The sequence below is a fragment of the Saccostrea echinata genome, unplaced genomic scaffold, assembly GCF_033153115.1.
Source record: "Saccostrea echinata isolate AGI-Se365-2 ecotype Australia unplaced genomic scaffold, CSIRO_AGI_Sech_v1 ptg000047l, whole genome shotgun sequence".
NCBI classification, from domain to species: Eukaryota; Metazoa; Mollusca; class Bivalvia; order Ostreida; family Ostreidae; genus Saccostrea; species Saccostrea echinata.
In genome coordinates this window covers 15,472,093-15,483,491 of record NW_026889796.1, presented here as the reverse complement: position 1 = coordinate 15,483,491, position 11,399 = coordinate 15,472,093, and the positions used below count along the sequence as shown (strand labels likewise).

General features: G+C 33.6%; 1 protein-coding gene across 2 annotated transcripts; it reads right to left on the bottom strand.

Moving 5' to 3' along the window:
• On the bottom strand, positions 1–10,199 carry LOC133202658 (uncharacterized). Of its 2 annotated transcripts, none has more exons than XM_061338515.1 (5): positions 10,048–10,199; positions 4,039–4,203; positions 3,618–3,765; positions 552–694; positions 1–391 (listed from the first exon to the last, which is right to left on the bottom strand). In XM_061338515.1, exons 1-5 carry the CDS (start codon positions 10,109–10,111, stop codon positions 258–260), a joined length of 654 nt encoding a protein of 217 aa, XP_061194499.1. In that variant the 5' UTR covers positions 10,112–10,199; the 3' UTR covers positions 1–257. The 2 variants fall into 2 exon arrangements, with proteins under 2 accessions (XP_061194499.1, XP_061194498.1); XM_061338514.1 differs by having other exon boundaries at positions 2–394.
• Positions 10,200–11,399: the final 1,200 nt, after the last annotated feature.

Sequence of the window (11,399 nt, the reverse complement as noted above, 5' to 3'; positions counted from 1 at the left end):
ATAAGATAAAATGTCAATGGTTATAGAACTTTTTCAATTTCCAAAAATACATTTCGGGATTTAAAAAATCTTTGAATGCATAGATAGCAATTATATATAAGTATTGCATCTCTTATCAGAAAAAGATTCGAATTCCGGTACATTAACATGGATTTTACAAAATATATTTAATGATTTATTAGTTACTTGAAAATAACTAATTGTATAATTTACAAAATATTTACATAAAAAAAATTATATACCGGAGTTGTATTTTATTAGTTCTTACTGTCAAACAAAACACCACTAGTTCTGGAATAGCTAACATTGGCAGCAGGTGCTTGATTTCTTGTAGAAATGGCCTGCTCATACAGAGGAGGAGCCGTTGGCCACTGATATTGTGTCCTTTGAGCTGCTGGAAATAAAAAAAATCAGCTCACAAAGATTTTTTTCCGTTTTCTATCTTAATATGAATTATGTATTCTACAAGAAATATTTAGATTAATCTACATAAAATATTTATGTTAGGTAAACGTTTCAATTCGCAAAATTCTTTGCATACATGTACTAACCAAACATTTGATTGTGCGAATCTGGACTGACTCCGACGATGACATTCTTTTTGTTGTATTTATGGATGCAGCAACATGAGATTGAGACGATCAATACGACCAACACCACGGTGGCTGCAGCGATCCCGACATAAATACCAATGCTGTATAAATTTAAGGGTGCTTTGATTTTTTTTATGTCCATTCCAGTTGATATTCTTTATACGTTATGAACTTTATAATTCTCTTTTCTTCTGTGTGATATAAATAAAGTATTACGAATCCTTAGGTATGTTTATGTGCTGCTTTTATTGTAGTTTTTTTTTTCTCTTATATAAAATTACAAAATACATGTATCTTTAAAAATTACAATATTTAAAACAAATTAATCTGTGGTATTACATTGCATTTGTTTTAATGTTTATGTAACACAAAAGCACGAGGCTAAAATATCTGGAAGCATTAGGTTTGTATAGTGGCATATTTCTGCCCCCTATAAATACCCAAGATAAATTATGTTAATATGCAACATAACGTCACACGTTAAAAATTATAATCAGGCAAATATAAAATATAAATAAGTCACGAATGGGTGAATAAAAAAAAAGACCAAACACGTATTTTTCAACCTGTATTAAAAGTGCAGGCATTGGGAATAAATTCTGTGTCTCAGCATATGTCTTTAGATTGTGTCTAAATACCTGCCAAATATCTCATTGATATCTCAATTCACAAAAAAGTTATGCCCAAAAATGATGCTAAAAATATCAGGAGTGCAACATCTCTTGTGAAATTTTTAAAATTCAATATTTTTTTAAGATCTGTGATATAAATGATAATGGTTTATGTTGGAAATAAAGACTTTCCTGATAATTTTCAAAGTATTGAGCTTTAAATGTAGACTGTAGCAACTTTTGTTGGACTAAGTTGTGGCCATGTCTGATGTTTAAAAAAAATGTACTATGTCAGGAGTGCAACAGCAAAAATGTAATGTTGCCAAAAAACATCGATGTAAAAAATCTGAAAGACAATTAAGTCAAAAAAAGAATTCTCAAAGTGTAAAACAATAACTGATATACAATTTAAAACTTAAAAATATCATATAAATCACAAGCAGCATTTATGAGAGTCAAGTATCTGTGCATTCCCAATAAGTCAGGAGTGCAAAATTTGATGTTTTGTTCCCCCAGCATGAAAAAACTATCAATATATGATTCTTTGATTTTTATTTTGGAAAATAAAGACACAAAGAACATTTTACCAAATAGATTTATCAATTACAGGGTATGTCTGTGTTTCAAAACTATATTTCCATGGTCAGGAGTGCAACACATTTTTTTAAAGATTCAAGTTATATGATGAAAAGACTTCTACTCATACTATAACATATTCTTAAATTAATAACGATCTATTTGAATAGTTTATTAATAATTAGTGACAGTTTTATTATTTAAATCCTTCTCTTTTTCAATTTTATCAAAGCAGATGTGTTTTATCTTTTCTTTAATTTTTTTTAAGAATGTGAAAAATGAACACACTGAAAAATTGTTAGAAAGTTCAAGTAATTCCACCTCAACTTCAAGGAAACAACAGAACAAGTTATGATATAACTTTTGCTTCACAATTCTACTTTATAAAGACTGCTATGCTCTTGGTCAGGAGTGCAACAAATATGTTAGGATTATTGCTGATCAAATATGGATAAATATAAAGAAAATATTGATGAGTAGAATGTTTCTGGTTGACCGCAGTTGCTTACAGTGTTTGTCATGTGAAGGAAAATATACTATAAGATATATTTTATCTTCAAAACATATATTTTAGCTAGTTTTTTGACATAAATGGGGAATAATTCAAGATATAAAGCCAACTTTAAATACTTTCATCTGTTTCAGTTATGAAGTATTGGACTATAAATATTGCACAATTTCGTTATTTCTTGATGTTGCCAACACTTTATGAATTTTTGTGTTGTGTGGCTTTAATTTTTAATTTTACTGCAGCCAGGAGTGCAACAAAACTGTTTTATAATAATTATTAATTATCTTCATCTATCTTTACTAAAAAATAAATTGATAAAAAATGTTTGATACTATTTGATTTTCAAAACATTATGTCTGTCAACTAATTACATACAATTTACAGTCAATTCAGAGAATAGTTGTCATCACTTAACACATATTTTTAGATACAATGTATATATATAACACGTTGCAAATAATCATGTTTTGAAGTCTTGAAAATATGAAAAACTTTCCGTAAATGATAAAAAATATCAAAACAACGAACTGATTAATAAACAAAGTTAAATAAAATACATATCAGATGTCAGGAGTGCAACACAATTATGTAACATAGGGTCACTTCAGAATTTAGTATTTTTTGTAAGAAAACTCAAAATTCTCTTTTGGTTTAAATTTAAAGAACTGACTTAAATGGACAAAATAATGATTTGGGAGGAATTTTATTGGTTCATATTTCTTTCATATTAAAATTTTTTAAACCAGAATTGAAAAAATAATGTAAAATAACAATCAAATAAGCCAGTTTTTTCCACATATACAAGAGAAGAAACTCAGTCAAGGTTTAGATCTAATCAGTTATATCCCTGATACCATTTTGAAGCATAAAAACTACAATTTCTTTTAGAAAGTCTTTTAGGATGTAGTGTTTTCTTTTTTCAAATAAAGTGTTACTTATAAAAATTCTTAAACTTTTTTTTATCCTATTCTATTGCAACTTCAGGAACATTAACTAGAATGTATGTACAATATGATGATATTGGTGAAAAATGTGTTATGGGTAGTTGAATTTTTTCTAAAAAATTTCACTTTGGTGGTCATTTTTTTTTAATTCACCCAAATATAAATATAAGTAATAAGGTATCATTTCTAAACATCTATCGGGATATAAATACGGGTTGGTACGAGATCAAATTTATCATAAAGCCCTTCGCGCATGTGGGGGCAAAAATATGCTACCATAGGAGAGCAATTGCAGTAACAATAAAGGATTCCAAAACGTGTACACTTTTCAACATTTTTAGATTTTTTAAAACTATTTTACTTTAGATTTGTAGACCCTTACTGATGCTTGGTTTCACAGCAGAAGTGATTATTCCTGACACCACAACATCCCGTAGAGCAGTAAATGTATGACGTCATCGGCCATTTGAACCCAAAGCTGTCTGTCCGATAAGAGACCTGTGGGCACTCGGCTCCTTTGATATGTGCCTCTTCAATATATATCAGACATTTCATTTTAAAAATCTAAAATACTCACTAGATACAATATACAATGTACATGCTGGATATATTCTAATGCCTTTATTGTAAGGCAAAAAATCAAATCAGTGATGCTTAATTACATGTAAGTACACTGTCTTCTGAGGATTTGAAATGAAAGCGCCAAAGATTTACGGAGGATTTTTGTGATTTCTTTTCAGATTTTTTAAATATTATTTTCCGATTACTGAGACTTTATATCAATTTTGGATATATATCCTAACCATTAGTCACCGGTTTTTGACAGCTATAGGTAGCACAGTCATCGCTACAGCACTTCTCCTCTCCCACGCAGTCATAGTCTGATGTACAATAGTAATTTGTACAACTTCCGGTCATGGAAGGCGAAATAGCAGGGCATGTGCCTGGTTTCTTTAAATGGTCCGCTTCTAAAAAAAAAATTACATTTCAATAAGATCGAAATTATTACTAGTAATTTAATATAGCTAAAATTATTTACAGTGGTAAAGCTTCAAATATAGCAGCGGTGTTACTAAGATAATAGCACTGAATTTGATTTAATAGCAGTATGGTGACGCATTTTGAAAAATTTACGCACTTTGAAAAGTTTTTCAAAGTGCGTTAAATTTGGGACAGAATCAACGCACTTTGAAAAATTTGTCAAAGTGCATTAAGAGTGTACATCAACATTTTTACCATGGAGACACTTAATGCACTTTGAAAAAAAATATATAAATATAACAACAATTTTGGACTTAGGTATATTAGTAATAGACAGTATTGTTTTGTTATATTTCTTCGAAAAATTGATGAATTGATCTACCCTCATCGATATCGAGAAGACAGGTAGAAGGTCCCTCAGCAAAACTCTTTATCTTTCCTATCCAAAAACATGTATATATTATGTACTTACATAACTGGTAACTGGGGGGGGGGGGTTAAGGCGGAGCAAAAGATTTACAAAGAGGTTTCATTGGGGAGAGTTGCGGGCCTCTTTATAGAACCACCTTTTCCAACATTGCAAGTTTCTCCATTAGGCCTTGCCCTAAAAAAGATGGTGACTACCGCCTTATTCACCATTTATCATATCCAGAATTTGCTTTTATAAATGATTTTATTGACCCAGAACAGAGCTCTGTAACCTATTCAACGATAGATGCTGCTGCTGCCATTACTGCCTAATTAGGTAGGGGGGCCTTTCTTGCTAAGTCAGACATCAAATCAGCCATTAGGTTGTTACCAGTTAACAGCACTGATTTCGATTTGTTAGGTTTTCACTTTAATGATGCGTTTTATTATGACAAAATGCTACCATTTGGGTGTAAGATAAATTTTGCAATCTGGGACAGATTTGCTTGCTCTCTGCATTGGCTAATACAGGATCGCTCACAAAATGCCTCCATTCTGCATCATCTAGATGACTTTCTCTTCAGTGGCAAAGAACAATCCATTTGCTAAAACACCTTAGACACTTTTCTTTCCCTGTGCATTGATATGGGGGGTCAACACTGGAAACGACATAACAGTATATCCAACCCAGATTTTTACTTTCTTGGGCATTGAGTTCGATACGGTGAAAATGATCATGAAATTACCATTGGTAAAGATTGATGAAATCAAACAAAAGATTCTTGACTTTATGACACTAAAGAAGGTAACACTTCAACTTCAGTCTATATTGGGGCTTTTAAATTTTGCATGTAGTAATTTTGCTTGAGTCATAGCTCCAGGTAGGACTTTCTGTCGACGACTGACTGATGCAACAATATATATAGTACATAAATATTGCATGTTCTGCGCAGTTACACTGTAATTTTTTTTTTTTGGAATATCACCCGTCGTCAAGCAATGTTGACTGTTGCTACGCTGGAGGGCGTGGCTTCATCATTCAGCGGGTAATAGTGTTTTTAAGAAATGTTTCTCGACGAATCAGATTCAATTAATTTACATGAAAGTGTAATATTTGGCCTTAGCAAACCACATCACCATACCCGGGTAACATTAGAAATGAAAGCTGACCTCAAAGTCTGGCTTGCTTTCCTTCAATCATTTAATGGCATTTCAGTCATAACAGAAGGCATATCGGTTATCAATGAGACTCTACAACTTTACACGATAGTGCAGGGGGAAACTCGGGGGGGTTTGGTATATTTTTTGCAGGCAAGTGGACATATGCTCAATGGCCCATTTCGAGGTTTGCACAAGGCATAACCCGTGATATGACCTTTCTAGAGCTTTTTCCAGTCCATGTAGGCATTGAATTGTGGAAGCATCAATTTTACAACTGTAGAATTTTGTTTTACATCGACAATATGGTAGTGGTCATTAACACAACAACATTAAGGTCATAAAGGGTCATGAAAATGGTTCTCACATGTCTCAAGTATAATTTTTATCCCCCCGTATTGAAGATTCGGGGGGTATATATTTTTTGCCCTGTCCATCCGTCTGTCTGTCTGTTTGTCCGCAAAAACTTTAACATTGCCCATAACTTTTGATTGGTTGGAGCTATGACTTTCATATTTCACATGTGTATTCCATGTCACAAGACCTTTCTTTGGGTACCACCATATTTGACCTTTTGACCTTGACCTTGGAGTTTGACCCAGTTTTGCAAAATTTTACCCAACTTTAACCTTGGCCATAACTTTTGAACAATTGGTGCTAGGGCTTTCATACTTCACATGTGTAATCCTTGTGACAAGACCTTTCTTTATATACCAACAACTTTGACCCTTTGACCTTGGAGTTTGACCTACTTTTGAAAAAAACTTTAACATTGGCCATAACTTTAGAACGGTTGATGCTAAGGCTTTATACTTCACATATACAATCCTTGTGACAAGACCTTCCTTTGCATACCAACAACTTTGACGCTTTGACCTTGACCTTGGAGATTGACCTACTTTTGAAAAAACGTTGACCTTGTCCGTAACTTTTGAACCGTTGCAGCTAGGGCTTTCATACTTCAGATATTTAATCCTTGTGACAAGACCTTCCTTTGGATACCAACAACTTTGACCCTTTGACCTTGACCTTGGAGTTTGACCTACTTTTGGAAAACTTTAACCTTGGCCATATCTTTTGAACCGTTGGTGCTAGGGCTTTCATACTTCACATATATAATCCTTGTGACAAGACCTTCCTTTGGATACCAACAATTGTAATCCATTGACCTTGACCTTGGAGTTTGACCTTCTTTTGAAAAACTTAAACCTTGGTCATAACTTTAGAACGATTGGTGCTTCAGCTTTCATATTTCACCAGTATATTTCTTGTGAGAAGGCCTTTCCTTAGGCACCATTAATTTTGACCATTTGACTTTGACCTGGATTTTTGACTTTCTTTGGAAGAAACTTTAACCTTTTCCATATCTATTCAATGGTTGCTGCTAGGGCTTTCATATTTCACAGGTATATTCCTCGACACAAGACCTTAGTTTGGGTACCAACTATTTGATTTGCATTTGAGAAAGTTTAACCTTTGCTATAAGTTGCCATGCGGGGGCATCAGTGCTTCACAAACACATCTTGTTTTTATTAAAGCAAGATACATATCATCTAAATCAAATTCTATTGCGGATTGTTTTTCTCGTTCACAGTGGGACAGATTCCGACGGCTAGCACCTACAGCAGATCCATGGCCAACACCACTTCCCACGAACATGTGGGGAATTTAAGAATGAGGGGGCAAACAAAAGAGAGGTATCACTGTAGATTCTCGAATCTCAAACTTTATCAATCTTGCAACGTGTAGTATCAGCATTGCCATCAGTGTGTAGATCACCCTAGGAGGCAGTGTTATTTTCCAGTTTTTTTCAGTTGCATTTCACGGCTTGCTTAGGGTAAGTGAAGTTTTGACTATCCATAGGGCACACATCTCATTTACTTAGAGCAGGATCAGTATTCTATTTCCCAGGTCCAAAACTGGCCTAATTGGAAATACAACAACGTTGCAAACAACCAAATTCTGATGTTTGTCCAGTACTGTGGGCAATCATGTTTTTACGTCTGCGCCCTAACAGTGGCTCCTTTTTATTCTTCATTCATATCGATAACAAAGGCGTAACAAGATACCAATTCAACTGCATGCTTCAGAAAGCACTTCAATTCAATAACATTTAGGGACTCTTTAGACCACATAGCTTTAGAATAGGTAGAGCTACAGATCTTTCCAGATTCAGAAATTAAATCTTTGGGCAGGTGGGAGTCAAAAGCTATTCAAAACTACATCAGATTATAATGTGATTGCATTTTTAAATGGAACACAAGCTAAATTTGCCAAAAGTATTCCAGGTTTCAAGACAATTTGGATAGTAGGATCTTCAATACCTTATCGGGCTGATGTGGAGGCAGGGAGGAGACCAGGCGGAAAGAACCTTAATCTTGGAATCACATCACTTGGAAGGGAATAAGAGGGCTGAAAAGGGAAGATCTTGACAAAGTGTTAACAGAAGAACTCAGGCATCAACCATACCCAGATACATTGATTATTCATGCAGGGTCAAATGATCTCACAACATCTGGCCATAATGCACTAAGATTTTCACATGAAATTCAATGTAGTCTATATCTTTATAAAGTATGGCTTCCTAGGACCTTGCTCATTTGGTCAACAATGCTTCCCCGTCTTTACTGGCATGGAGCGCCTAGGCAAGTGTGGGGCTAAGATTGATTTAAAACGGTGTAAGGTTAACAAGGCCATTAGAAAATTAATTACATCCGAAGTTAATGGGGCTTGCATTGTTCACGACAAAAATACCAATGTTCATCAAAGCAGTTTATTTAGATATGATGGAATCCATTGATCTGAAAGGGGGAATAAGGCTTATTTAAATAATATCCTAGGTGGTTTGGAATTCATTTTGGGGGGTAAGGGCAAAGTTTTCCCGCCTCAGTAGTTTCCTTAACCTCATCATTCAGGATTCAATTGCGATGACCTGTCATTAGTTTAGTATTGATACGTATATCGATTTTGGAGCAAATTTTTGGTGGGGAACATCATATTGATGTTAGTGGCGGGGTCAAGGGAGACATCTTGTACATGCTGAACTTTTTGTCTCTGCCCATCTGTATCAAAGCATGAGGGGTGTCCATGGCAGTGTGTTAACATAGAAGTTAAATGCCACTGAGGAAATGTGTGGAATAACTGTAAACTGCTTGGGATCTGCAGTATTTCAGTGTTCAGACCCCCTCTACCTATATAAAACTAGGAGAGGGTACAGGCCGTTTGGTGTTAAAATTCTAAACCAGGTAGCAAGCCAGAGGTAGGGTGTAAAAGCTGTGCAGGTTTTGTGCCTAGCCACCATGTGTGTCGGGCATGGGGCTCCATGGCACTCGCATCTAAGCGAGGCAATTAGTTTGCCCGTTTGTTTATGGTATCCTAGTTGTCTCCCTTGACTCCTACAAAATTTGCGGCCATTTCCATCCAACATTGTATGATGTGATTTCTCAATAAATTACAAATGTTAAAATTGGTGTTTTCAATTCTCAGCAGTGGCTGGAAGACAGTTTCAGTATAATGGTATAAAAAAGGCAGAGAAAGCAAAACTATCATGGGCTGCAATATTCAATTAATAATTTATCATGCCTAAAATTTGTAAGAATTTTTACCAAGCCGAGCACATTTTTTTTTCAAAGTGCGTTAATATGGTCCCAAATTCAACGCACTTTGAAAAATATTTTCAAAATGCATAATTGTTCAAAGTGCGTTGTAACATAGCAGTGTTATAAGTAGATTAATAGCATGGTATATCTGTTTATATCCGAATTTATAGCAGTGTATATGTAAAAATTAAAGTAAAAAGAGACAAATTTTCCATATTTTATTTTAAACAATATGCATTTTATGTAAACTAGGAGTTGATTCCCCTTCCCTCTCACCAACATACATATAAACAATGAAAGAAAGAAAACTGCCTGTTCGATTAACAGTTTTGAATCCGTTTTGTTTATGCTCAGTTCTCTTTAATGACGGAAATATCCATGGTCTTTAATAAGAAATACGATCCTCAGTAACCAGAAAGAAAATCAATTGCATTTGGTATAATTTAGGTCAATGTGATGTTGTGATGCAAAAGTATATCTTTTATACAATATTTACATATGTATCTCATTCAGATATAACAATTACAATTGAATGCTGTATTTATATTGAATTTAATATATTTTTCTTTTTAAAAAAGTAAAGAATTTCTGACACAGAAATCAGAGGTGAGAATAAAATCACGAATACCTTGATGCATGCTTGCTCAGGTGAAAAAAAGAACATACCTCCATATCCTATCCATATTATACAAAGCAGACAACTGATTTTTAGATATCTGACAGCCTTCATCTTACTTGTTTTTTTACATTATGGTGGAATAACGAGATTAAATTCCCAATAACTAGTCAGGCGAAACAAATGTACCCGAGAACACTACGTTGCATACAGCGCCTAGCTTGCATAGATCTGTCTTGTGCGCAGGCTCGATTTTTTTTTTAGTTAATTAACTGGGGTTTAACTTTTTTTGCTCATGCATGATTATATTTGATATAAATGTAAATAAGAAGTTCACAGTCCCTTTTAATTAAAGTGTAATGTAGTTTGGAACAGTTAGTTTCCCTACACCAAGATTAAACCTTATTTTGCTCAACAGATCTTAGAAGTTACTTTCATCTTTCAGAGAAAATGTATTTTGAAAGAGTTTGGGTTTTTTTCAAGTCAAATCTTGGTTTTCCTTAACGTATTTGAATTTTAATCGACCTGTACTGTGCTTCCACCATAAACATGCATGCATTATATTAATAATTATGTTCGATTCACATTTTTTCCCAAAATGCATTAAGAGTACAATGAAAATTATCTAAGATTTATCCAACATAAGCAAGTCCTTGATACCTTATCAAAAGTACATAACTATATAAGTACACATGGACTTTCATTTCAGAAATTATTTCGATTAACAAGCCATTCAGAGGCGTTTAAAGATAATTGCTGCTTTTCATTTTTATGCAGGAAATTTTTCATTTGAATATTGAAATGGGTGTATTACAAAACAGCTCTTTATAAGAGAATCCATTCATGGCTACAGTGGGTGTATGGTCTGTGAAAATAACTAATGAAACATACTTGTATATATCTTCAAATACACTGTAATTTTGAATGATGCACTGCATCAAACAGCTGAATGTAATCGGTTATAACAAATTATTACAAAACAGCTCTTTATAAGAGAATCCATTCATGACTACAACGGAATGAAGACATGACTACAACGGAATGAAGACATATAAGTATCCTGACATGGATATTTTGTCCGTATGCCTTAAACGCGTATTTAAAACTTAATATATAACTTCCATGTTTCTTGTACACTGTAGGTAAATCATGACTTGTGTTTTACTTAATCCATCTTTGCTCTACACTTTCATTTTCATGAAGCAAAGCTTTATACAAACATAAAACAGCAAAATAATAACAAAAAAGATAATAATAATAAACAAAAGGCTCGAGGGCCTTAACAGTCACCTGAGTATAATACAACCCTGTATTAAAGCATCCATGAAATGGTAAATAATTGTATAATAACAAAAAAAAAAAAAAAAATAAACGAGACTTCAAAAACAATAGACTTAGGGTG